Source organism: Phalacrocorax aristotelis, chromosome 1, assembly GCF_949628215.1.
Source record: "Phalacrocorax aristotelis chromosome 1, bGulAri2.1, whole genome shotgun sequence".
In the NCBI taxonomy this organism is placed as follows: domain Eukaryota; kingdom Metazoa; phylum Chordata; class Aves; order Suliformes; family Phalacrocoracidae; genus Phalacrocorax; species Phalacrocorax aristotelis.
The window spans coordinates 135973420-135997134 of record NC_134276.1 but is presented as its reverse complement, the minus strand read 5'-3'; the positions used below and the strand labels follow the sequence as shown (position 1 = coordinate 135997134).

Here is a 23715-nt window from a genome sequence, read left to right as displayed (position 1 = left end):
TGACTTTTCAACATATCTAGAGCTACATTTCTTCTGTGCACCCTACTCAATTTAAATTAGTTTATCTGGGCCATGTCCAATTGCTGCTTCTCATGTGATTCCTCTTCAGTTTGTGAGTCCAGGAATAACCATATTTTCTGCTCTTGGAATAGTCCTAAGAACAGATTGATGCTTTAGAAAAACCTGTTCGAGCACTGATTTCTAGGCGATGTCCTTTGTTTGCCCAGTCTGTTTCCTAGAAATGATGATGTTGCTAGGGTCCTGGTGGCTTTGTACAGTCAAACAGCTGTTTGGAAAATCCCCATGTACCCAAATTCTATTTGAATTCAGTCATTGACCATTCTTCAGATGTTAGGAATATCTCTCAAGGTTATAATAATTATGTCCTTAGCTATATTATGCCTTAATTTCCTCCTATATAAAATTATGTACATTACTCTTATCTAGCTTTTAAGTCCTTTTAGAATTGGACAGCATTGTTATTTTTGTTTTCTTGTTTGCTAGGAAAAAGAGCAGATCCTAACCATGATAGGAATTGTTAATAAACTTAAAAGAGCCAACCTTGTAGCAAATAATTGAAATGCTAGAAACTTGACTTTATCATATCTGGAGCTTTTGCACTCTTCTGTGGAAGACATATTCTAAAGAAGTCAGAAACTGTACGACTGGCTTTTCCATTTCCGGCAGATTTGGACTAATTGGTCCATCTGGTGGGGTCTTTGCTGGAGTAAAAGTACGCAAAACTTTAAATCACCCATTCCCTTCGCACTGATTTTGCAACATAGTTCATATGCTTTATTACTACAGGAATGATTTAAGAATGATCTTCTGGCAACTCCACTCACATCATTCTTTAGGGACTTATGGTATTCACCTTCACTGATTCAGCCTGCAGTGGCAGCTTTCTCCATGGCACTGGTCAAGCCTGTATGTATGCCACAGCACAGGGCTGGACAAAAAGGGTTCAGTTCATTGTTCCTCTATATCTTTTGTCCTCACTTAAATCAGGAGGACAGAAGTGCAGGAGGAGCACAGTAAAGAGGATAAAGAGTAGAATTAATCTAATCTAATTTTAGCACTATAAAAATTCAGAATAGCTAGTCTACAGTATTTGCATGTGTTCCTTCTCTAGTCAAGCCAATAAAAAGACGTGCACTTCCAAAGGGAAATTTGTTTACCTTGAACATTTATGCTAAGATGAAATGAATCCTCTTCCCACTCCAGAATGCCTGTTCCTTTGTAGAGGAAGTTCTTTAATTTCCCTTACATCTAATACTATTCTACTTCACAGAGATGTTGACAAACTTAATATAATTGTAGTTAAGGTTTTGTCTATGTGGTGATCACAGCCAGTGATCATATCCACAAGGAATTTATCTACCATTGCACTTAGCTCCTTTAATGAAATATCTTGCAGAAATGGGTATTTTTAAAATAAAGACAAATATTTTTTAATAAATACAGAGACCACAAATATTTCCTTCAAACTTAACTAAATTGCTTTGTAACTTATGGCTGAACAATTTTATGCACTGCTTTTTACTTCAGTGTATCGTGACTGAAACTTAGTAGTAATCCTGGCATATTTCTCTTGCTTTGAGAATATTGTTGAGAAATCTTTATACAGTCTCTTGTGTTATCAAACATTAGTCGGTCCTCTTCAGAGAAGAATTATCGTAAAGATTGTTTTTATTCCTGCATGACTTAGCACAGCAAATGTGAATATGCTTACAAGAATGTAATAAAATAAAATTAGGAGAATAGAAAGCATTACAAAGAACAGAAATAAATCAAAGAAAATAGAGGACATTCTTCTTAAGGGGGGGGAGGGGGGGCAGTTGAATGCATGTCCAGATATGTCCTTCACTCCTTTCTATGTAGGCTATCCTGGGAATGTCAATAGTTTCTCAACAAAAGTTACAACCTGAGATGGAAAGGTATGGCCCAGAAGGCTGTGGAGCTATGTAAAACTGTATTATAAATCTTCTCATTAAAAGAATGGCTGTGCTACAACAAACCAGAGGGAATGCAGTGTGCAGCTTTCTGCCACCTACCCCACCTCACATACCTAGCACAGCTGGTCGAAAGAAGAACACTGAGTGCTATTAGCAAGTGCCAGTAGCGATTGTGGTAATTCCTCATCTATGTAGTGCATAAAAATGAGATCATCAGTGGACTGCACTGATAATTTCTGGTATCACAAGTCTGTATTTTCACAGTTAGAATATATGCCCCACACTATATTAGTTAAATCCCGTCTTATGAACCTTGGTGAAAATTGCTCAGAAATGCTTGATATACCTGTGGGATACAAGATTTGGAGCGTAACTAGCTGTATGTGCTCACACTTGCCTGTTTGTCTGTATATGTTTGTGGGGGAGTGGTTTAAATACACTTGATGTGTGTTTGTGCTGTTTAATTTGTATTCCAGCACATGGCATCTCCGTGCATTCCCAGGACTCAACCTGCCCTGCTGGCATGACATTCTGCGTGGTTATTTGGCTAGAGAATGAGAAGTTTCTCTTGTATATGAGGTGTAATACTCATTTGTTGACTAGAGAGTTGCCAAGCCTGGGAGAATGGAAAGGTGGGAGTGATGTCAATGGGAGTGATGTGCCTTTTAGGATGGTGCACCTCAGCAATTATATTAGGCAAGGGCATTGCTTGGACTGCCATGAATGCAAAAGAATTGCTGTTTGTCCTTTGACCACACTGTGAAAAGTGGTGCTTATTCTAGGAGCATCAGTGAAAGTGGTGCACTTCTAGAATAGCTTCTGTGGGTGAGCATATATTTCTTCTTTGAAAACCCTGCTTTGTGAGTGAAAGTAGAACTATTCTGGGTTGACAACAGATTTAAGACCAGCAGGGAACATGCCATTCCTTGGCTGTATGAAGGAGGAGAGTACACTGTATTTTTGGTTTTAGATACTCCCCTGAGATGGCAGGGGGATAGGGATGCCTCCGTCAGTGCTCCAGCACACGCACAACACCCAGAAGAGGAAAAGGAAAGACAGGATGGCAGCTAAGCTCTGTGTCATGATCCACATCAAAATGAGAGCCTCATTACCTCACAGGACAGAGCAGCTCTGCACTGATGCCACAAGAACCACAGACAAAGGTGCCACAGTTTGGTCCTCAGTAAATGAAACAATAATGTCCAATGAGAAATCGACCCTTGAGGTATTAATTTATTTTCATTTTACAGGCTGGCAGTCTTGTTCTTGGTGAATAGATTTTGCTCCCTGTATAGCAAGGTTGCTGTGACAAATTTTGAAAAAATACAAGTTCAAGTGTTTTTTGGTTTCACAGGCACATGAGCTCAGTGAGAAAGAACAGACTGAGACGGCAATGAGAACAGCCAATCCTGTTATATTTGTCTTTCTTATTACTGACTTGCCATGATAAATATGGAAAATTATATTTGGCTAGAAGGAGGCTGAGAAAGGGAACAGATGGCCACCAAAAGAATACTAGAGCAGCTAATAGTCACTGGCATATTTCCGGGATAAAAATTTAGATCTGAAGCCAAGCAGAAGGGTTATCCACTTTTTTCTGATCAGGGTACTCTGTATGAAAGTGCTCCTGCTACGCTCTGACTAGATGAAGGTGGGCTTCCTGAAATGCATTCACCGAATGGAATAAACAGCCTCTGTCCTGTGGTTAACAGCTCTTGCAGTTATGCTGACAGAAATAGTTGACAAGGTGGGGAAAATGTTAATGTTCCTATTGTATTTTGAGTGAGTGAGATGGCATTTGCAATGGCTTTTTAATATATTGCATGATTTAACACCTACATTGCATTCTCTCTGTTTATTCAACAGGCTTTATTCAGTTTTGATAGAGGACAGAGAGAAGAAAGTGCCCATTTAAATGAGGAGACAATGGAGTGTATATTTGATATAGGCTTTCTATTTTATAGAGTCTATATTTTATATAGACTCTAATAATCTAATATTTTCTAACATTTTAATGCATTTCTGATTTTATGGTCAACTGGATCCTGAAAAAAAAAAGAAGCTGATGTTTTGGGAATGATGAAAATGTGTCACTATTTCTGATTTTGCAAAATGTTGTATGGTCAGTACCTAAAACTCCTTATGACTGCAGACTAGGTAGTGAATGAAGACGTCGTTCTATTTCTTGAGTGATAACTGGAATTAGCAAGGTGAAGGGCTAGAGTAGCAGGAGATGATAGTTTTGGACTGAAGGGCAGTATTGGAGCTGTAGGACAGTCCGAGTGCTATAGGAGTAGGACAGCAAGGAGTGAAATGGAGTGGATTAGTAACAGTTGCTGCAGTTTTTCTTTCTGTCAAAATTAAACCAGTCACAACAGCTCAGCTGTAGATCCCATACTAGACGTACAGGATTTTGCTAGAGCAGCAGCTGATGGGTCATCTGGATCAAGACTATCAAATAAGCTACTGTGTGGACTAACAGATCAATCCACCTGCTCCCCATTAGTCCACCAGCAGGACTGTTGTAAGCACAGATCAGTTTTTCCATGGATAAAAGATTATGCTATTTACCTATTTGGGGGGATGTTGATCAGTTATTGATTTTAAGGTGTTTTTAATAAATTGCCCAAAGAGCACTGAAGTACTATAAACCCTTAATAAGTAATTTCAAGAAAGAGAGACAAAGAGAGTCACAAATTTCAATGGCTGAAAAAAGGCACGGCCATGGGCTGATAGACTGATTTTGCTTTTGCAGTGTAAAAAGAGAAATGTGCATCTCAAAATCTTGTTAATCTTTCCCAGTGAATGGAAATTAAATGGATTCCAAATTCTGGCAGCATATCTTGGAGCTTACTTACCTGCTTCCTTAGCTCTTGCTGGGTTTTAAAGACATTCTGTGAATTGTTCATGCTCTAATAGTAAACAAAATATATTTTGAAATTTATATTTAGTAATATAGACATCACTGCATAGCCTTTTAAAAGTATTGCTAAGAAACAAAAGTGCTGTTTTGGAGTGAAGACTCTGCAGCCTTTACAGGTATGTGAAGTCCACTGTTTCATTGGTTTTCAGTGATAGCTGTTTCTCTCTAAAATCCTACCTTTAGAGTGACTTGTAGCTAGAAAAGCACTAAGTGGTTAAGAAACTCTCTCTAAATGGAATTTTTGTCAGCTCCAGAAACTGAAAGATAAAGCTAGCTGGGAGTAAAGTATGGATGAGTTGTGGGAAAAAGTATAACATGCACTAAAATTAATAGTCTTATTAAGACCTGGGTTGATATATCTAGTAGAGTTATGAATCTGGATCCAGACTTATCTTCAGAATAAATGTGATTCTCCCTTGAGAGTAATTTGCATGTGAAGTGTTTGTCTATGAAAATACTCTGGCACTGGGTTTTCCATAGATCATCTGTGTAAATTCACTTTGGAGGATAGTGACAACAAGGACATTGAGTGCACCGGGCAGAGTATATCATGCTCTAGGACATTCATATGTAGGATGCAATAATCCAGTGGTTCTCATCTGGGGGCATTTGTTGTGGTGGCTCTGGGGATGTTTTGAATTTACAGCGTGTAATCCCTTACTCCTGGCCAGCTGATCTCTAGTTCCAAAGATGGGAATCACTGACTCTGTCCTGCAAAGACCTTTCCCTTTCCTAATATTCTCCTCTGTTCCACAGATATCCATTAGCTTTCCTCTCAAACTGTACCTAATTAGCATAATAAGGCTAAACCCAGAGCTGTTGTTCTCAGCTTGTTCTGAATCTGGCACTTACTTTTTAAGCTCACAGAAGGACTTATTTGTTTATGTTTTTTTTCTCCCCTGACTTTTCAAATGAAAATAAAGAGAAAATACCTGCCATGGACACTAGCAGTTGTCCAAAGGGCAGTTTCTAGCTGGTCTGCCAAGCTTTAGTGGTGTCTTCATGGTTGACGGTGAGACAGTTGAACCTGCATGTCAGAAGGCAGCATCTCCTTGATGTGACCAGGTAGATTTGCACATAGAGTTTTCTCTCCATATTTAGTTTGTCAGTGTCTTCTAGGGGTCTCTAATCTAGCCTCATCTGCAATGATGGAGATCCCTCAGCATCTCTGGGCATCTATTCCGTGCTTCCCGAGCAGGATGTGTCAGAGCCATCGTATATGTATCTTCAGCTTGATCTGCACCTTTGTAGCAACGCCAGCGTGCCCTGGATGTATCAGGGTCACTGTATGTGCATGGATCAATTTGTAGACAAGCATCCCTCACCCACCACAGATCCTATATATATGGAGTGTATTGGCACAGATGCAGCAGTCTCATCTGAGTTGTCCCTTCTTCCAGGCTCAGAGAGGCCCTTTCAGCATGGCAAAGCTATACCATGGCAGGTGTTTTATGGCACTAGCCAGTACAAAACACATTAACTATACTACTCTGGTATGCAGGCGTATTTTCATATGGACTAACTGAAGTCCATGAAAAAGGCCTTTAAAAAGTGATCCCCTGATACTGACACTGGCACTGGATAGGCTAAAAGTAATTTTAAAGAGCAATGACTTTATCACCAGCAGGTGCTCTACCTGTTGAGGAATGTGTGACAGGTACAGGTCATGGAAGCCCCGGCTGCAAAGCAGATAAAGAGTATTACCATACTTCTTTATTTAAGTATTTTCAATCTGCAGCTCACATCCGTAAGAAAATTTTGGCTGCAAATTTGTTATTTTGAAACCCTAAAGTTCCCCACTCATGCCTCCAAGTTCCTCTGCTTCTAGAGAAAATACTGCTGTCCTATCACTTCAGAATTCCTACAGTGGCATTGCTGTGTCTAGTTGCTTAAAGATAATTTTTTTGACTATGAGTAGAATGACATTGTGTCTCAGAGCCCAAGTACAAGGGAGCACACTTGCCGAAACCCAGTGGGGTTCACTCCAGCCTATAGAGCAGAGCTCCAAGCTGCTGTAACCACAGAGTTTTCAGTATCTAAATTATTGTAAATATTTCTGGAACTCACTACAGTCTATTATTGGACAGAAATGTACAGTGCTACTTATCATGTTCATCTTTATAAAAAACTGCTGAAAGCACTGGTAGAATCTTAAAACATGATGAGCTGCTTAGCACTTCCACCAAGTTTCTTTTTTTTGTATTTGTTGCTAATATTATCGATCCATTGGAACCAATGTATTTTCTTCTGTTTTTTTTCTATTTAAACAGTAATTTGTGTTTTTATAAAATCTGTACCATGAGTTGAATCAGTTTAATGCTGTATTCACAATCGATGGGCTCACAGTCTACCCTGAGACGCAATTTAAAGCTGTCCTTCCAAGCAGACTCACAATCTGCTTTCAAGCACATATTTAGGGATGGCAAAGGCCCCCCCCCCTTCCCCTCCACTGACCACATTGGCAGATGAAGCATGCTGAGAGACATAATAGGAAAAGCAAGCTGTCTCTGCACCTGCCCACAAAACAGCTGCTCAACTGGGAGAGGAATTGCTAGAGCGTTTTCAGCAGCTTTTGTGGTCCTCTCATACATTGTGTTGGCACAGGCAACACAAAGCAAAGAAACACAGAAGCCATACAGAGATTTCAGGAGGTTTTTTTTTCTAGAATATTTTTTATTAAAGTATCATTTCATGTTTGCAGTCTTCCCATGTGGATACATTTTCTCAGTCTCAACTTACTGTTCAAGAGAGGGATCATCTGGGATCTAGCAGAGTCTTCAAGCAGGTATGTGGCTCTTCAGCTGACTTTAATCCTATAACAAAAATTTCATAAACTTAAATGTGTTGTAGCCTTAACTTTCTGGACCTTGTTCTGCATTTGATAAGGCATAGTTGATCTATTTCAGATATATTTCAAATAATTTTGTTATTATTTGCCAAAGAAATAGTCTACCTCAGAAATCTTCTTTGCTGTGTGAGTATTTCTTATTTCAGATATCTAAGAATATTAAGGGTCTTAACATTCATAAAACTGCATCCTTGAATGACTGACTTTAAAGAATAAGCAGTACAGAAATGTTTTGCAAATAACAAATGGGAGAAGTCTGAAGGAAGGACTAATAATGCCAGAGTTTTCGAATTAGTATAAGCATTTATTTTCCAGTAAATTTTGCACAGTGCTTGTCTTTTCCTCACTAACAAGGAGTGCAATAAAGGGGCCTAGTCAAAGTGAACTCCATGGGAAATGAGGGGGAAGGAAATATTAAGAAACACAGGCAGAGAAGACCCTCCCACTGTGTCCACCCTGGTGCCTGGCAGCAGTGCAGTCCCAGTTTCTCTTCTACCACTGGGAATAGTTAATGGTGTTGCCTGCCATTTACTCTTCATGTCTGCGTATTACCCTACATATGCTTTATTTTCCCCACTCAAAGGAGTCCTGCTGCCTGAACCAGCTGTTCAGTTTCCAAGCCCAACCACCTTTTCTAGTTGAAGCAGTCAGTGCTCTGATGCTGGATGGAGATGCTTTTGTGGGGAACCTTTCATGCCCTAAAATGTGCCAGGCTGCCCAATTGCCTGGGCTACCTCCTCCTGTGCATTAGTACAACTGGGAGCTGCTGGAGAGTGTCTGATTTTTTCCCCATTGCCATTAGGTGTCAGAAGAGAACCATACACATTTTCCTAGGTTTTAAATTCCTCTGTTTTTTGAAGGTTTTACACAGCATTGCTTGCTAAGTCATTATGTAATATGTACTTGTGCTTTCTATTTAGAAAGTCAGTCACGGTGCCCTTTCCCTCCCACATCTGGAAGGTCAAGCAAAGCATGGTTTGGTTGCAGACACTGCAAACCCTCCCCCCCTTGAAAGCAACCTCCCTCAGATAACAAATAAGAGCTTGCAGAATGTCCTCCCCTCTCTTCAGGTGAGTTATAAAGCTCTTAGACATCTTGTGTTTGACTGGTTAATCAGCTTCTCTCTAAATACTGCTAAGAGACTGTCAGTGACAAAGTGTCACAAGTGTGTGTGTGTGGGATGAGAAAAAAACAAACAACACAAAAAACCACCAAAACCAGAAGAACTATAAACAGTCAAACAGATAAATTGCTTACAAGCATGACTGTGTGTATCTCCAGATATTTTAATGGACACCAAACATTACAGGAAGATTTTTAAATTCATCTTCACTTTTAGCATTCCTTCTTTCCAATTTTTTTCACAAATCCCATGTCAATCCCATCTGAACTCTTCTTCTTTTGCTGCTTCTCTCCCCAACAAATCGGGGACCTGCACTACTCACCACCACTATGATCACTCTTTTTTTCACCTTGCCTCTGCTTCAATGGAGTCTCATTATTGAGAGACTTAATAGGTCCTGTAGGGCTCCAATATGAAGTCTTTCCAGATCTCTTCCACTGGAAGACCCCACATAGTGCATTTTGTTTGGAAGGTCAAGAGTCACCAAATACTTTGAAATTGACAGCTTGCTACTACTACAAATTATTTAATTTAGTTGTGCTGGTTGTATCACTAAGTGAAGCTACAATATGCAAAAGAGCATGAATAACGAGGTGGGATGGGTTAGTCTACATAATAATTCAAATTTTCTTTAAAGCTTTTCTGTGACCTTCATAAGTCAAACCTGCACTGAATTCCTACAAAAGCCAATAATTAAGGTTTGCATCTGAAAATGAACCATGCCTCTATTTTATTTTCTTTGAAAAGATTGGAGTCAAATGTTTTCCAGAGGGGATTTTTTATTCCTTAAATGGAATTTATAGACCTCTAAGAAGCTGTGTAAACACCAATAAGAAAGCCTTTTGCTTAGCTTAGAAATGCCAGGGGACAATAAACATTTCAGTCTAGAAAGCATGGTTACGTGTCCTTAGAAACAACACAGTATTGCTGAATTATGACAGTATGCATTGGAATGGGCAGAGTGCTACGCTCAAGCTGGGGCTCAGCAGTTATAGAGGTAGGACTGACCTGTGTCAGCACAGACCTGTACCTGAGCTGTTCAAGTGGTGCCGCTCATACCTGGTTGCCCTGCTTTTGTAGCAGTTAATATTGAAAAAAAAAAAAAAACAAACCAAAAACCAAACCACAAAAACCAGCAACAAAAGTAGCAAGGTTAGATGCAAGTATGGGAAGATGATTTTATTTTAAAACAAACCTATTTTCACTTGCACTTACATATTCTTAACCCAAAACTCACAAGCACCAAGATGCATGTATCCAAGCGGCACCAGCCAGGACTTACAAGGACATGGTGGACTACTATTGCCCATGGGTTAGTCCATATTGCAACACCTGGGTTCTTCTTATCTTGCAACCATGTGCTAGTTTTGAATATAGCTTTTGTACCCTTCTGACACTGAGAGAGACTGATCTTTTGTGTCCCCATCTTGCCCCATTTCTGTGAGTCATCAGGACTTTCTCAAAGGATGAGGAATTTTAAATAAATTAAGGAATAATTTAGGTTGGAAGGGACCTCTGGAAGACACCTAGCCCAACCTCCCACTACAAGCAGTGAAAACTTGGAGCAGGTTGCTCAGGGTCTTGTCCAGCTGGGTTCCAAGTGTTCCAAAGGATGGAGAGTCCACAGCTTCTCAGGGGACCTGTTGCAGCAGCCGACCACTCTCACGGCAAAAATGTTTCTCCTAATGTCTAATCAGCATTTCCTGTGTTGCAACTTGTATCCATTAGCCACATACCTATCTTGTCCTAGGACCATGCACCTCTGGGAAGAGTCTGGCTTTGCTTTCTCTGTACCATCCTGTCAAGTAACTAGTCAGCAGTAAGACAGCTCCTGAAGCTTCCTCTCCTGCAGGCTCAACAAATGTACTTCCTTCAGCCTCTCCTTGTACATCATGTGCTTCTCCTTGTACATCATGTGCTTCAGGCTCCTGACCATCCCCTGACCTCTCCCCTGAATTTACTCCAGTTGGTCACTGTCATTCTTGTACTGCGAAACCTCAGACTAGACACAGTACTCCCAGCACGGCCTCACAAATGCTGAATGGAGAGAGAGGGAGAACACTTCTCCCCCGCTGCTGGCTATTCTCTTGCTAACACAGCCCGGGATGTGTTTAGCCTTCTTTGCTAAAAGGGCATACTGCTACCTCATGCTCAGGTTGTTGTCAGGCCCTTCCCTGCAAAGCTACATCCTTTCCGTTGTCTCCCAACCTGTCCTGTTGCATGGGTGTATTCTCCTCCAGGTGCAGGACTTAGCATTTGTCTTTGTTCAACTTTAGAAGATACCCATAGCCCATTTTTCCAGCCTGCTGAAGTCCCTTTGGATAGCAGCCCTGCTATGGTCTGCAGATTAGAGAGGGTGAACTCACATATTGTTCACAAATTGTCCAGGTCATTAATAAAGACACTGAACTGTATTGGCCTTAGTTATTGATCCCTGTGGGATGCCACCAGCAACCAACTGCAGTCCTTGGAACCTGACTATCAAGCTGTTTCCCACTCACATTATGATCCATTTATCCAGTTCATATCTCACTCTTTGGGCTTCAAACATACTGTGGGAGGCAGTGTCACAGGTCTTGCTGAAGTCAAAGCATACAACATCTACTCTTTTTCTCTCATTGGCCAAGCCAAATACGTAATCAGAAAAGACAATGAAGTTGTTCGGACACCATTTGGTCACAACTTACATAGGCAAATCCATACCAGCTGTTCCAAATCAACATCTTGTCGTTCATTTTGTTGGAAATGGCTTCCAAGAAGAATTGTTCTGTAGCCTTCCAGGGACTGAGGTAAGGCTGACCAGCCTGTAGCTCCCTGAAGATTTCTTCTTGCCCTTTTTGAAGACAGGTGTGATGTTTGCCTTTTCCAAATGGTCAGTTACTGCTTCTGATTGCCATCGACTTTCAATGATTACAGTGAGCTGCCTCGCAATGACATTGGCCAGCTCCTTCCACACGCTCAGGTGCATCCATCTGGTCCTGCAGATTTAGGTATGGCCAGCTACTTAAGTGGTCTCTATCTGTCTTGCTGTACTGCAGATAATGCTTCTTTACACAAATGCTACTTCTAGACTCAGGGACTTGGGAGGCCCGAGGGCAAAACTTACCAATGAAGAGCATTGACTACCTTAGTCTTTTCCAAATCCTTGGTCACTAGGCCCCAAATTCCATGGGCCAGTGGGTTCACATTTCCCAAACCCTTCTATTTTGCTGGTGATGTATGTACAGAAACTGTTCTCATTGACTTTCACGTCCCTTGCTAGCTGCAATTCCAGCTGAGCTTTGGCTTTCCTAAACAGGCCTGCCTGTTCAGGTACTCTCTCTTGCATGTATCCCAGACAACCCATCCCCACTTCCACCTTGTTTGTGCTCTTTACTCTGTTTACACCTGGTCAGAAGTTCCCTTTTCATCCATGCTGGCCTTCAACAATGTCTGATCAACTTTCTGCATGTTGGAATGGGCTATTCTTATGCTTTAAGGAGACTGACTTTGAAGATCAGTGAACTGCGTTGATTTCCTTTGCCCTCCAGGGCAGTCTTCCATTGGTTTATGATGAGAAGATCTGTGAACAAGCCAGAATTTGCTTTCCTGAAGATCAGGGTTTGTAGTTCTACTGCTTGCCTCACTCACTTCTCTGAGGATTTTAAAATCCACAATCACATGGGCACTGCAACCAAAGCAGCCCTTCCCCTGACCTTCACATCCTCAACCAATTGTTTCTTGAGTGTGAGTAACAGGTGCAGCAGCTTGTCTCAGGTCACCTGCATTAAGAACACTGTCCGGAAGTCTCCCATAATGCTTTTGCCACTTCATCAGATATTGAGGTGACCAAACTACCCTGTGAGTACCAGGGCCTTTAGGTTATTGATGACTTTTCCCTGATGTACCTAATTAAAAGCTGTTCCCACTAGATTAGCAAAGCTGTTGGCACATGCTCTTGCGCTGCTTCATCAGACGGAACTTGTTTCTGCTCAGCAGTTCTTGTTCTTCATCTTATGTTCGTAGAAGCCGAAGCCCTCTCTGTAGCTTCAGCCAGGTATTGATCCATTGGATGCATTGTCTCTATCTGAGTCTTTTCCCTTCAAAGAAGAGACTGAGGAAAACATGGCCTGGGCCCCCACACCCTGCATCCTTATCCCAGAACACACTGTCTTCTGTCTCCCTACCTGCCTCTCTTTTATCTCCAACCCTTCATCATCTCTTCGTGGCGTGATTCTGTAGTCAGTACTTTCTTTTCCGACTCTGGGAGCCCTAAGAGTCTGCATGTGCTGGGATCTTGATGACCTGCTGATATAGGTGACATCTGTATACCCTTTCTTCTGCAATTTGTCCTTCAAGTGCTTCCACACCCACACAGGCCCTTTTATTCCCCATTCATACCAATATTTCTGTTTCTGTTGGAAATATGTGCAGACCCAAGCTAATGTCTCTGCAGCTCTGTGGGTTGCACAAGCAATCTCAAGGATTCTAGGACAACTCTCCAGTGGATGTGCCCACATAGAAATCTGAGGTAGATAATGCCTATTATGCCATCTTTTCTGCCCCCTGTACTAGGAAGACCAGCCTCAGACCCTACCCTAGCTCATGTGAGTTACTGAAACTTAATCAAACCATGGCAGTTTGGAGCATTTATAGAAAGTGAGTGCCCATGTATTAAATGAACCTAGAAGATGAACTTCCTTCTCTTATTTAGAGACTTACCTTTGTATGGTCCAGTAATCTCTAGTGCTATTGGCAGAATTTGCTCTCTGGGTAAGTAGGGCATTCTAGTCCCCAAGCATGATTGTTCTGTCTCAGCACAAAGCTGACACTCAACAAATCCAAAATAAATATCTTGCAGATTTATGTTTGGGGCTGTAGCATTTTTTACTATATTTTTGTATATATTTATATTTATAAATTGCAGATCAGTTGAATGGTCATGAAAATATCTGAAAGCAAAATTTAGCTTGCTTTTTTTTTTTTTTTTCTTGGCAGGAAAACAGAAGTCAAGGCAATTTTTCCCAATTTAACCTTCTGGACAGTCTTCCTGAAAGTGATACCAGAGCCCAGACAAAACCTTCAGAACTAGAAAGCACCAGCATCAGTGTCAAACTGCCTATGACAGCTTCAGGTAGAGCATAACAGACTGTGCTAAGAAGACTGGAGTGACAGGCTTCCTGCACAGATAGGAAGTGTATGTAGTCAGGATACTCAATAACCAGAGGTGCCCTGCTAAATGGTCACTGAAATATTTAACAAACAATTCAGAGGAAAGGAATGTGGATGGGCTTAGTGATTTCTAGAAGTCCTACTTGGGGATGTATGCAATAGGAGAATGAATAGACTAACACAAATATATAAATGAGAGAAGTAGGCATTATACAAAAGAATGTATATTTGTCTAAGTCTTAGGACAGGTAATTTGGGTGACAGCAATATTCTATTACCATGATAAAACCCTTTTCCCATTTGCTTGTAGCTGTGTCACATTTTTTCTGTGTGGACTAAATTACATTTTGGGAATTCTCAGATCTAGAAAGTTTCTGGCAGAGTTAATGTATTTTTAGAAGGAGACTAGGAGAAAAAAAATAGTGACCTTTTGCTTTGAAATTATTTAGCATCCATGCATTAGTGGATCAAGATATGCCACTGTTTAACAAAACACCCACATGCATGCCTAGAGAACACGTTGATTTGTAATGTTACCGTCTGATTATTTATATAGATTTAAATGATGTAAGTGGAGGTGTTAGGGTAGCTGAAATGTTTCTATGCAGAAAGAATCTGAACTAGGAGAACAGCAGATCTGGGCCCCATTTAATTCCTAACCTCATGCATTCGAAGTTGACATTTTCTATCAGAAAAACAAGTACTTGAAAGTTTTGGTTAACTAAAGCTTACTGCCATTTTATAAATATAACAATCAGATCAATAAAACCATACTTTTTTTTTAATGTAAGCTATGAAGCTTACTGAAGTGAATAGACAACAGATGGGATTTTCAAAAACATCTAGGTACATAACTTTGCTCAGAGTCAAATAATTTTTACCTAAGCTCTCTTAAAAGTCTTCCTGACAGATGACAAATGCTTCGTTGAAAATAATACTGCAAGTCAGAAAAGGAAACATAAATTTTTGCAAAATATCATCACTGTAGAATCATAGAAATGTTGGTTGGAAGGGATTGGATATTGATTGTTTTGTTTTATATTCTTTTCTTCTGATTTAGAAGCCTTGAAAAATTTTAGAAACCAGTTAACAGTCTATGAGCAAAAAGAAATTTTCAATTATACAGAGCTATGGTTTCTTGGGCTGGAAGCTAAAAAGATTGAAGGTTTGCCTGAAACCCAGAATAATAATTGTTACGATGATGAGCATGGTTCCTACTTAAAGGTAAGCGGAAAAATTATGGTATTAATTTTCAGCTCAGGAAGTTTGTAGTTACTGTCTGCCAACTCTTAAGTGATCTATGTGAGATAAATGTTGTTTCTAGAAGATAAATATTCACATAGTGAAAACATCAGTACCAATCACTTTAAGGCTCAGAAGAGAATCCTAAAGAGAGACCCACTTTGCATCTCATTCAGGACTGATGCAAGGTAAGTGGATTAATGAAGCATGCACTTGTTAACTCTGTCACCCTTGTTTGATGTAGACTTCACTTGCTAGCAGTCCAGCATCTTTCATAGACAGTAAGCTCACACACACATGAACTATTCCAAAGCCTGATCTATGTTGTACTATCTGAATCTGACCTATTTGTTTTCTTTTGAAGGTTTTGCATGACCATATTGCATACCGATATGAAGTGTTGGAGGTGATTGGGAAAGGGTCATTTGGGCAGGTGGCTAAATGCTTGGATCATAAAACCAATGAATTAGTGGCATTGAAAATAATAAGGAATAAGAAAAGGTGAGACATCTGTTGACCTTAAGTCAGTACAATCAACGTTTTATTATATAGGCAGTGACAATCTGGGATTAATGTGAACAAAGCAAAATCAAACACCCTGCACATCAGGTTTTCATTAAACACAGTGAGAAAAGACTGAAGAAAGGTGATGTCAGGGACTCAGAACTGGCCTGGACCCAGTGGAGACACAGTTTCTGAAATCAGGCAGTTTTTCCAAACTTAGAAGGAGGTCTCTGTATCACAATTAATACACAGCACAGGTAACCAGCCCTGCATGACTGATTGCTGAGGGCCTACCTTCCCCCCAAAGACTCCAAGACCACAGGAATATGCTGGGAGGCTCCAGTCACTCATTTTAACATGAAAAATTTTACACTATGGTACTAAGCAACCTCTTCTTGTTATGTGACGGATTATAAATTTGAAATTGAATTTAGCTTGAACCAGAGTCAATGAAGTAGATGAGAATTATGCTGTTGACTCCAGTAACAGCGTTTTAGTTGTTTATTTTTCCCCCCTTAGAGAACACTAAATGTAAAGATGCTTCTCAAAACAGTCTGTCTTACTGTGGTAGGTGTGAAGTATGGCCCTGTTCAAGTCAATGGAAGCATTCCTGTGGATTTTGAAAGCACTAGGATTTTACTCTGGATGCTCATTTGAGACTTTTTAATTTAAATATTTTTTTAGACAAGTCAGACTACTCTTAAATGCTATATAAGGCCAGTATACGTAGACTAGGCAACAACCTAGTGAATCAAAGTTACAGTAGTTAACAGGGGTTAATAGTGAATTTTTAATCATTGTCCCACATGTTGAGTTTACAGTAAGATTGTGGCATTTGTAACATTTGTATTGCTACAAATGTTGGCATTTGTTGACATAACATTGAGTTAATGTTACCGTTCCCATGTCCTGTGGTATTTCAGATTTCACAGCCAGGCTTTGGTAGAAGTGAAGATTCTTGATGCTCTCCTGAAGAAGGACAAAGATGATACTCACAATATCATCCATATGAAGGAATACTTCTACTTTCGTAATCACTTCTGTATTTCCTTTGAACTTCTGGGGTAAAGTATACTTTCTTTCACACAAATCTTAAGGAATATTTGTAGATCTTGTGCCTGACAAGCTTTAATTCTTATGCCTTTGGAAGAATTTTCTTCTATTGATGTTACAGGAAAAGAATACTGTTTAAATACAGACTCCATAACTGAGTCTTTCGTCACTGAAGGTCAACTGAAAAAGACACTGTTCAGACTTCACATAGACAATGACATGATCCATCCCTTATTTTCTGTGCTGTGTATTGAAGTCTTCTTCCGAGAAAGACCTATGGGGAAAAAAGTAAAAGAATGAATTAATGACTGGTAAACTTCAGGGTACATAAATATGAATAATATTCAGTAATTTGAAAGTATAGCTGTTTCTTGCTTTCTATGAATGTATGCTGCAGGACACATCTTAGGAGGAATTTTGGAGAAATTTTAGGGAAGCCAGACCATTTTATTTGCCAGCGCCCTTGTAATCAGGGCACCAAACTGGAATTACAGAGGTTATCCATGGTTTGTCATCCTTAAAGTAAAACTCCATTGCTACACATAGAATCATAGAACAGTTTGGGTTGGAAGGGACGTTTAGAGGTCATCTAGTCCAACCCACCTGCTATGGGCAGGGACATCTTTAACCAGATCAGGTTGCTCAGAGCCCCGTCCAATCTGACCTTGGATGTCTCTAAGGATGGGGCCTCCACAACCTCTCTGGGCAATCTGTGCCAGCACTTCATCACCCTCATTGTAAAAAATTTTTTCCTTATATCCAGTCTAAATCTTCCCTCCTTTAGTTTAAAACCATTACCCTTGTCCTGTCACAACAGGTCTTGCTAAAGGGATTGTCCCCATCTTTCCTATAGCCCCCTTTAAGTACTGAAAGTCCACAAGAAGGTGTCCCCGCAGCCTTCTCTTCTCCAGGCTGAACAACCCCAGCTCTCTCAGCCTGTCCTTGTAGGAGAGGTGCTCCAGCCCTCAGATCATTTTTGTGGCCTCCTCTGGACCCACTCCAACAGGTCCATGTCCTTCCTGTGGTGAGGGCTCCAGAGCTGGACGCAGTACTCCAGGTACTCTCACCAGAGCAGAGTAGAGGGGCAGAACGACCTCCCTCCACCTGCTCGCCACGCTTCTTTTGATGCAGCCCAGGCTGTGGTTGGCATTCTGGGCTGCAAGCGCACATTGTTGACTCATGTCGAGCTTTTTGTCCACGAGTACCCCCAAGCCCTTCTCTGCATGGCTGCTCTCAATCCCTTCTTCCCCCAGCCCATATTGGTATCAGGGGTTGCCCCAACACAGGTGCAGGACCTTGCCTTGTTGAACCTCATGACGTCCTCACAGGCCCACCTCTCCAGCTTGTCCAGGTGTCTTCAGATGACATCCCATCCTGGCATTTCAGCTGCACCACTCGGCTTTGTATCATCTGCAAACTTGCTGAGGGTAGACATGATCCCGTTGTCTAAGTCACTGATGAAAACATTAAACAGCACTGGTCAGTACAGACTCCATCTGGATATCAAGCCATTGACCACGACCCTCTGGATGTGATCATCCAACCAATTCCTTATCCACCGAACAGTCCACCCATCAAATCTGTGTCTCCCCAATTTAGAGAGAAGGATGCTGTGGAGGACCATGTCAAAGGCCTTACAGAAACCCAGATAGATGGCATCCATTGCTCTTCCCTTGTCTGCTGATGCAGTCACATATTATAACCCTTGCTAAAGATTCGTCATCATACAGAAGGAAGACTTCATCTCGAGCAGACCTAAATTCATTGTGATGCTTCATGCAAGTCTTTCACTCAGGCATACAGGGATAAGAGTTGACTCCATCTGTCCAGGGAAGACACAGACCATTTTTTTCAGAAAGCTGGTATGGAAACTTGTAGGAAAACATTCATGGGATAGCCACTATGTTTAGCTCTTTACAGAAGAGTTGAAGACTGGTTGCCATGTAAAAATATTTGTCTGGTGAAATTTTTATTGCTTCTAAAATATAGTGAAATCCCCTTAATTCGTGAACTTTCTTCTCCTTCAGGTCCTGGTAACTTCATTTACTTCCGAAGGAATGGGCCTTGCCTAACACCAGTGGGCACACAAGTGGGGAATGCAGAAAGCTACAGATGTTTATGTCATTGCAAATGCATGGCATCCTGCTGAGTAGCCCTCATATTGCTGAGGACACGCTTGTGTGTCCCCTCAATATTCACCATCCCTGTGGCCATTTCCTCCTCTAAAGAATGACCACACATTAAGCACTCAGTACTTGCCATGGAGCAGCCCAGGCTGGGGGCTCCCTGTGGCTCTGGCACCAGGAGCTATGGGCACTCCCTCTAGTCTGTCAGGGCAGGGCTTGGCAACTGGGGAAGCACGGCGACAGCTCCAGCCCTGGGCATCAGGCACCTCCCTGGGGACAGGGACAGGCTGAGGTTGGGCCAGGACATAGGCCCATGGGTGGGCCCAGCTCGTCAGGGCCCATGGCAGGGCTGAGGGAAGCTGGAGCCCAACCCTGCTGTGGTGTACTGGGGCTGGGGCTGATGGCCCCGGGGGGATGACATGGGGTCCTGGGCTGTAGGCAGGTGGGGGGAACCCCAGGCTACTGGGCAGGGCAGTTGGGGCTGGTGGTGCCCTCGGGGTCTCAGGGCAGTGTTCACATGTTGCCAGCCATGCTTGGCAGAGGTTAGCAAGATCATTTAATGCTCTACTGGAAGGAGGTAAGATGTAAGGGTGACAGGACGGTTATAAAAACCTAATGAGACCTGAATTTATGGGGGTGTTTACCTAGAAAGATTTACTGCTGATTAAAGACTCTTTAGATGAAAAGGATTTACACAAGGTGCCAAAGCAAAGACAAATGAAAGCAAAAGGAGACTGAAGCAAATTTATTTCTCTCAGTTCCTGAATGGTAGTTGTTCTCAGTGGAAATCAGCACAGCTGCATGACATAGCACTGAGTTTAGTAGGCAAGCAAGTCCACTGACATTATGTCATCTTTAGATCTGGAGGCTCAGGGAGATGTTTGTGTGTATGTTGTGGTTTAGCCCCAGTCAGCAACTAAGCACCACACAGCCACTCATTCACTCCCCTGCAGTGGGATGAGGGAGAGAATCAGAAGGGTAAAAGTAAGAAAACTCATGGGTTGAGATAAAGACAGTTTAATAGGTAAAGTAGAACAGTAATATCAATAGCAATAGTATTAGCAATAGTAATAATATAATGAAAAAGAAAAGCAAAAGCTGCACACCCAAGAAAAGCAAACCAAGGAATTCATTCACTACTTCCCATCAGCAGGCAGGTGTTCAGCCATCTCCAGGAAAACAGGGCTCCATCACATGTAGCGATTAGCTGGGAAGACAAATGCCATCACTCCAAATGTCCCTTCCTTCTTTCTTCTTCCCCCAGCTTTATATACTGACCACGACATCATATGGTATGGAATATCCCTTTGGGCAGTTTGGATCAGCTGTCCTGGCTGTGTCCCCTCCGAGCTTCTTGTGCACCTGGCAGAGCATGGGAAGCTGGAAATATCCTTGACTAGTATAAGCAATTCTTAGCGACACTTAACACCTACTTAAGAACAACCAAAACATCAGTGTGCCATGAACACTATTCTCATACCAAATCCAAAACACACTATATCTGCTACAGTGAAGAATATTAACTCTATTCCAGCCAAAACCAGCACAGCGTATTACATGCAGAACAGCATTCTCAAGGAGGAAAATTATTCTCAAGTAGGAAAAGTTACTTTCTTCTGCCTGAGTCCTCCCTCATACAGGAAGACAGGCTATATACTCTCTTAATGAACTGTAAACTAATCATGCCTTTAAAAATAAGTCCTTAATCTTTTTTCTGCTTTATGTCTTCTTCTTCCACCCCCACAACTTCTACAGAATAAATTTGTATGAGTTGATCAAAAAGAACAATTTCCAAGGTTTCAGTTTGTCTTTAATTCGACACTTCACTCAGTGTGTGCTGAGATGTTTACAAGTGCTCTACCAGGAAAGAATCATTCACTGTGATCTGAAGCCTGTAAGTACAGCCATTTCATAACCTGTTATACTGTACAGAATACATTAGCTTCATTCTATTTTTTATTGATCAAGAGAAACACTCAAAAGAATTCCTAAAAGCCAACAGGGTATTCGTACAGAAGCTATAGTTTTTTCAGACTGCATTAGTACTAGAGTTGAGTGACTCCATTGATTCACTTAATTCACTGCAGTATTATACATTATTTTTCTGGTTGCCAAAATGTATGCAAGAATGAATCAAATTCAGGTGATGACTTTTTGCTTAGGGAAAGGAAAAGGTCTTGTGAGATTAAGTAGGTAAATGTGAGGGTCATTATAATGTAAGGAGATATTCACAAGGCAGCCTGTTTCAGGTTATCCTGGTAAGTCTATTTAATTTCATATGAATAAAAATAAAATTAAGTAGCTTAGTAAATGACAAAGCAATTCTATACCACAGTATTTAGAGTGCTCATCTGTTTCTGGAGGAACGTCTGTGATTCAATATCTGCTAAGCATTCATGCTAGGTGAAACATTTCCATTCTCCTTAAACCCTGATCTTAAATTTTTGCAGTTTTCTGAGACTTCTGAAGTATTCTAATTCTGTTTTCATTTCAGGTGAATGTTTCTCTTGATACCTTTTTCTAAACTGCAAATGAATCAATAAATAATAAATAAGCTCTTATGTAAAAATGCTAAGGATGAAATTCTGCTCTTATTTTGCTTAATGTATCTTAACTCAGAAGCCTGAAGACTCACGTACTGTGTGTACCCATTGTCTTGCCAACGTCTTTGCCAGTCCAACTTGCAGTGAGAAGTGAGGCTTGCTAGGTAACCAAAAATATCTTAATCAGAAACAATTAGCCCAATGGGGAATCTGTTTCCAGGAAGCCACTGACAAGGAATGAGGTTGGCAAGATCAATGAGTGTAGTCTGTATTTAAATAGAGTAACATACTAGTGAACATTTAGTGAGTTAACTAAAAGAGAATTTTGTTCTCATTCTACAATTGTACAGTTTCATGATTTTAATTTATGTTGCCTGAAACTCACACCTGTTATTCCACCTGCCTCCTACGATATTTCTCAACATAAGGTAGAGTATGGAGTTTCTCTGGACTTCATGCTAGGTAATCACTGCCCCCAGAACCTGGTTTTGCAATTAATCAGCTCCCTTGCATTGTGAGAGATTCAGTAGTAGAGACAGAATCCTACCATGAGCATGAAGGGATATCTAGCTGCAGAGAGAGGATGCTTCTTCCCATAACAGAACCAAGAGCACCTAGGGAGTGGAAGTTAGTCCTTGCCTTGACTTTCATCAGTAGCAGTGTCTCCCTTCTGTCACACACAGTATTTCCTTATGAGTCCTCTAATTACCCAAGAAACTAATTTTTCATTATTTGGCATCAATCTGGGAATTGCTCAGCCCTTCAAAGCTTTAGCATATAATCACTTTAAAGCTGGTTGATAAAGGAGAAGACTTTATGATCAGAAAGGAAATCAAAGGTAATCCTTGATTTAGATAGACCTTTAATGAGGCACACAGAACTGTACCCATCTGCATTCAGCTAATAATCCATAGGGCCCTACCATTTCCATTCATCACTACCTTGGCATCTCTGCATCACACTGTTGTGGAGAGAGGTATGCTTAAGAGAGTCTGGAGAAGCTTGAAAGCAATTGAGGGAAGAATTGTAAAGTACAACTTGTTCATGGGGCAGGGGCTTTCTATCGTTACAAAAGGGATGGTTCTGGTTAATTTAGTACAGGATGCAACCAGATGCAGTTTGCCTTTTACTAGATTAACAGCAATGCATTTTGGGAAGCTCGCTCTGCTCACGCAGCAAGTGTTCTCACTGGCTGGTGCCTTAATAACACCACACACTGCACAGCACAGTGGCTTGAATTGTATGTGAAGGACTAGTGTGAAGGACTACTGTCTACCTAACCTTCAAACTGGGTACCTTTACAAATCTCCCGTCTGCTTTGGCTGATTGCACGTTATTGGAGTGCTACTCATGTTAGCAAATGCATTCCCAAGAAAGTTGTAGTTTGAAGATTTTATTATGCAGACAAGTGCAAACCCAATGTGTAAAACCATTGCTTATTTTCCAAAGTGTTCACTAATATAATGTGGCGTTAAAACCCTTTTTTCCCCTGTGATTTTTTTTTCTTTAGGAGAACATTTTATTATACCACAAAGGCCAAGGTTCGGTTAAAGTTATTGATTTTGGATCAAGCTGCTATGAACACCAAAGAGGTTTGCAGAAAAGTCAAGTTGATGTAATTTTCTTAATAAGCTTTCTTAATTTTAAATAATGTGGAAAATCTATTTCTTTGATTGAGCTAATATAGTCACCTATGCCCCTAATTAGAATCTGATTAATTGCTCAGTCATTGGTGGTGGAACAAATACTGGTAGGAGACAAGTAAGCTGTTATCATGCTTTTTCTTGGTCCCAAGCCTGATCAGCTCCTCTACTCCTGTTGAAACCAGAACTTCATTTTCAAGAGTGGTTGTCTGAAATAGGTTTATGAGGATAATCCCAATACTTCACTTAACAAGGAGTTTATCAGGTCCAGAGAGCCTTTGTTAGTGGGATGCTTAAATTATAACTGGTACTTTTTGGATTAATACAATGGGGGAAATAGGAACTAGGCTTTTAATTTAGAAAGCCTAATTTCAGGTTTGTTTTTTGTTGGTTTTTTTTTTTTTTGCTATCAAAGTTCTAAGTAGAATTTCCAGGAGATAACAAGAACAAAAATTGTAAAGGAGAAATGAGTGTATAAAAACTCAACTAATAATAAATCTTAACATTGATAGACCTATTGTAAAGCAATAATGATATCACCATCAGGAATGCAAATATCATCTGTTAAAAAAAACCCAAGCACAACAACAAAAAGTAAACCCAG

The 23715-nt window shown here is 40.7% G+C and overlaps 1 protein-coding gene across 1 annotated transcript in view; it reads left to right on the top strand.

Annotated features, from left to right (window-relative positions):
- DYRK4 (dual specificity tyrosine phosphorylation regulated kinase 4) overlaps positions 1-23715 on the top strand; it is a 44393-nt gene that overhangs the window by 12616 nt on the left and 8062 nt on the right. The window contains exons 3-10 of the mRNA XM_075111256.1: positions 7580-7663; positions 8647-8796; positions 13827-13962; positions 15061-15224; positions 15607-15743; positions 16670-16810; positions 20681-20819; positions 22979-23060. Of these exons, the coding sequence (XP_074967357.1) occupies positions 7580-7663; positions 8647-8796; positions 13827-13962; positions 15061-15224; positions 15607-15743; positions 16670-16810; positions 20681-20819; positions 22979-23060 (1033 nt within the window). The remainder of the gene's footprint in view (positions 1-7579; positions 7664-8646; positions 8797-13826; positions 13963-15060; positions 15225-15606; positions 15744-16669; positions 16811-20680; positions 20820-22978; positions 23061-23715) is intronic.